Below are 3028 nucleotides of genomic sequence, written 5' to 3'. Positions count from 1 at the left end.
CCACACTACACATATACACTAATGAAATTAATCATAAATAGTCCACTATTTTAAAAGACTATAATTGTCCATATCTACAACATTAGGAGGAGGAGAAAATAAAAAATAATAAAACAATTAAGCTGTCAGGGGCTGAGAAAGGAGTTAATACTCATCAACAAAAATGTTTGCACTTTTGCCCAATAACATTTAATGTCTGACAGGTAGCAAAGGACGTTTTAAATCTGAAACAAACATTTGTTGTTAACAACTCCTCCAAGCTCCACAATTTAACCTTACTCTACAGAAAGGAACAAAGTATAAAACCACAAAAATATCTGACCACCTACCTTGTGACTTATAGAAACTGGCAGAGTTTTAAAGACAAACTGAAGTCATTTCTACTTTACTACTACTACTCCAAAGATGAATTTTTGAGCTGACAATTATGTAGATGAATCATATTTTGCAATTTTTTCTACAAAACAGAAAAAATACTGTTGCGTAAATGGCAACCATGCAGCAATGGTTTTCAGAAAAATTTACTTTTGGCCTATTTGTAAACCTACTAATATGTTCCAGAACATGAATAAAACCCATGAGACAAGCAACTCAACTAAATTAAACTGCACCACTTAGAAGGATGTTGCTCTTTGCAGCTGTATCAATGATGCATGCTACTGAATGCAGCATAGGTGAAAACAAAAACTGGTTCGAGAACAGTATCTGCAACAGCAGACTACTTTACTTTATGCCATGAAATGAAGTTTCATAGTTAATTTTTTTTTGCATAAAAGATGAAAACATGAATTAAACACATAGGCCTACTACTGACAACAGTGGACTGGGATTAGTGGATAAAGCCAAATCAAACAAGCAAGTTGGTGATTAATTTAATCAAATAAATAATTTTATTCTTGTGTGTTCAAGACTATTGTAGATTAATGGTTTGTAAAATGTCTAATCTTTAAAAAATGTCATTATCTGCTATCTGGGAATTACTTTGGCACATGACACAAAGCACAACTACCCTGATATTACTTAACTTCAATGCACACATCTAAATCATATTAGCTTAACTAAGAATTTCAGTCCATAGGCACTGTATCTTAATGGGCTGAAGTTGCACATTGCAATACCACCAGCAGCACACAGTTTTGGTCCTCAAATGAGCTGGACTGACCCACTCCGAACAAATTCCATCACTGATGAATACGGCAGGATATGCTGACTGTTTTCTTCCAGATCTATTTCTTCGTCATCTATTACTACTGTTGCAATGTTCTCTTTGGCACGAATGAATACATGACTTGACACATTGGGGACAACAACCATCTTAGTTTTATTGAATTCCTGAAAATTTCCGGGCATGTGACGAAAGGCTAGCAGATGAAAATGGTTTTCCATGTGGCGAACATATTCGGTAGCGAATTTGTATTCACCTGGTGACAAATATTTAGATGCATGATCCCGCCTACTTTCCTCACTCAGAATATGAACGGTAAATTCCTCAATTTTTGATAAACGTATCCTTAGATAGCTAGTGATGATGAAGCGTATCCTATCTAGCTCCATTTGATGAACTATAACACGAAAATCACCTTTTTTAAGTTTATTCAAATTTTCTTCCATCTGATTAATTTGTTCCAGCATACACTCAACCATTTCGTTTCGGTGTGGTAAAATTTCTGGACTAAATTTTTCGTTCAGCCAAGATTCTTCTAAGATTTGGAGCACTTCCCCAGCTGTCAAAGTTTCCTCCTCGCCAGAGGATATATCACTGTCAATTTCCATATTGTGTAGTAAGGAATTAACACCCACACTTTCTCACTTTACATGCTAAAATCAGAAAATATCAAGTAACACAACATAATACGAATGTCACACAAGCCATGAAAACATTATTTCCCGCCTTTTCCAAAGCACTTCCCTCCGACAAACTGACACAGGACATGTGAAACTGTATAGAATCAAGGATCTAACATCCTTGGTACGAATTCTGATTCATAATAAAAATCGGTTGCCACAAGTACACGCAATAACCTTCGTGAGTTTACTTAAGTTATTAATTAAGGTGGATTCACACTTGATGAACCAGAATATCAAAACGTTCCACTTTGAATTTCAAACGGCGGAAACAGAACGGAACGGGATATAACGTAAAGTTTCTCTAGAAGAATATGTTGACGTTGGTCGAGGGAGGGTAAAAGCCCCTCCATACGCAACTATCTGTCTAGAGACGGCGCACAACACATCTGCGCAGACAGATAGTTACTCTAATCTGTGGGCACGAACCACTTGGACGCAGAAAAAAAATAGGCTTTTGGGCAGTAGATCACCATAAAACTGCCATGCTGAATGAGTTCGAATCAGCCGTTGGTTCAGCCTATTGTTCATGCAAAAAAAATTTCAGGCACCTGTCAACAACACTGATTTACTGTTGTGCCTCACCAATAGTGCCGTGCACTTACTGCTCTTCCAAGTTTTCGTGTTTTTGGCGTTGTTTTCTACCTCGTTACGCCCGTATTAGCGCGTTAAGTATAAATCTTACGTTGTCAAGTCAGCAGTGGCGTATCGTTCCTGGTTAAACATCATGTGTGCCACATGCCGTGTGAAGTTATTACAATAGATATTTTTCACTGTCATGATGGTCCATGATAGAAACCGGCAGTGAATAAATGTAGTGTAAGGAACACAGTGTGTATAAATGCATTTCTCAAGGCACTGCTTGTCCACGATAACTTGACGACTTTACTGATCCTGCCAGAAGCGGAAAAATCGGCTCTAGTTGAAAGACATTCATTTACCTCCGAACACCGCCAACATTAAGCTGCCTCTAGATACGGAGTATTGCTGTGCACATTGTTAGGTTAGCGGTGCTAGTACTGAGCAAACAGCCAACGCTGTCTTCCCTTCGCCTCTCCTGTCCACACGACGGTCAAAATGAGGGAGAAAGGCAGGCATCCTTTCGTTCTCAAAAGTCTCGGCGCGAAAACTTATCGCGTTTCTCGTCTGTGTGTGCAAAGTGAATTTTAAAACGGCAGATACG

The 3028-nt window shown here is 38.2% G+C and overlaps 1 protein-coding gene across 1 annotated transcript; it reads right to left on the bottom strand.

The window, feature by feature from the left end:
* Positions 1-860: 860 nt before the first annotated feature.
* Positions 861-1922, bottom strand: LOC126456732 (DNA replication complex GINS protein SLD5). Its single transcript, XM_050092477.1, has one exon. The coding sequence runs from the start codon at positions 1771-1773 to the stop codon at positions 1144-1146; it is 630 nt and encodes a 209-aa protein (XP_049948434.1). The 5' UTR covers positions 1774-1922; the 3' UTR covers positions 861-1143.
* Positions 1923-3028: the final 1106 nt, after the last annotated feature.

This window comes from Schistocerca serialis, chromosome 2 (genome assembly GCF_023864345.2).
Source record: "Schistocerca serialis cubense isolate TAMUIC-IGC-003099 chromosome 2, iqSchSeri2.2, whole genome shotgun sequence".
Lineage (NCBI taxonomy): Eukaryota > Metazoa > Arthropoda > Insecta > Orthoptera > Acrididae > Schistocerca > Schistocerca serialis.
This window is presented reverse-complemented; position numbering and strand designations above follow the sequence as displayed.

What these genes read in the sequence shown, in the direction of transcription:
- LOC126456732 (XM_050092477.1), bottom strand. Translation starts at nt 1,773, where the DNA reads ATGGAAATTGACAGTGATATATCCTCTGGCGAGGAGGAAACTTTGACA.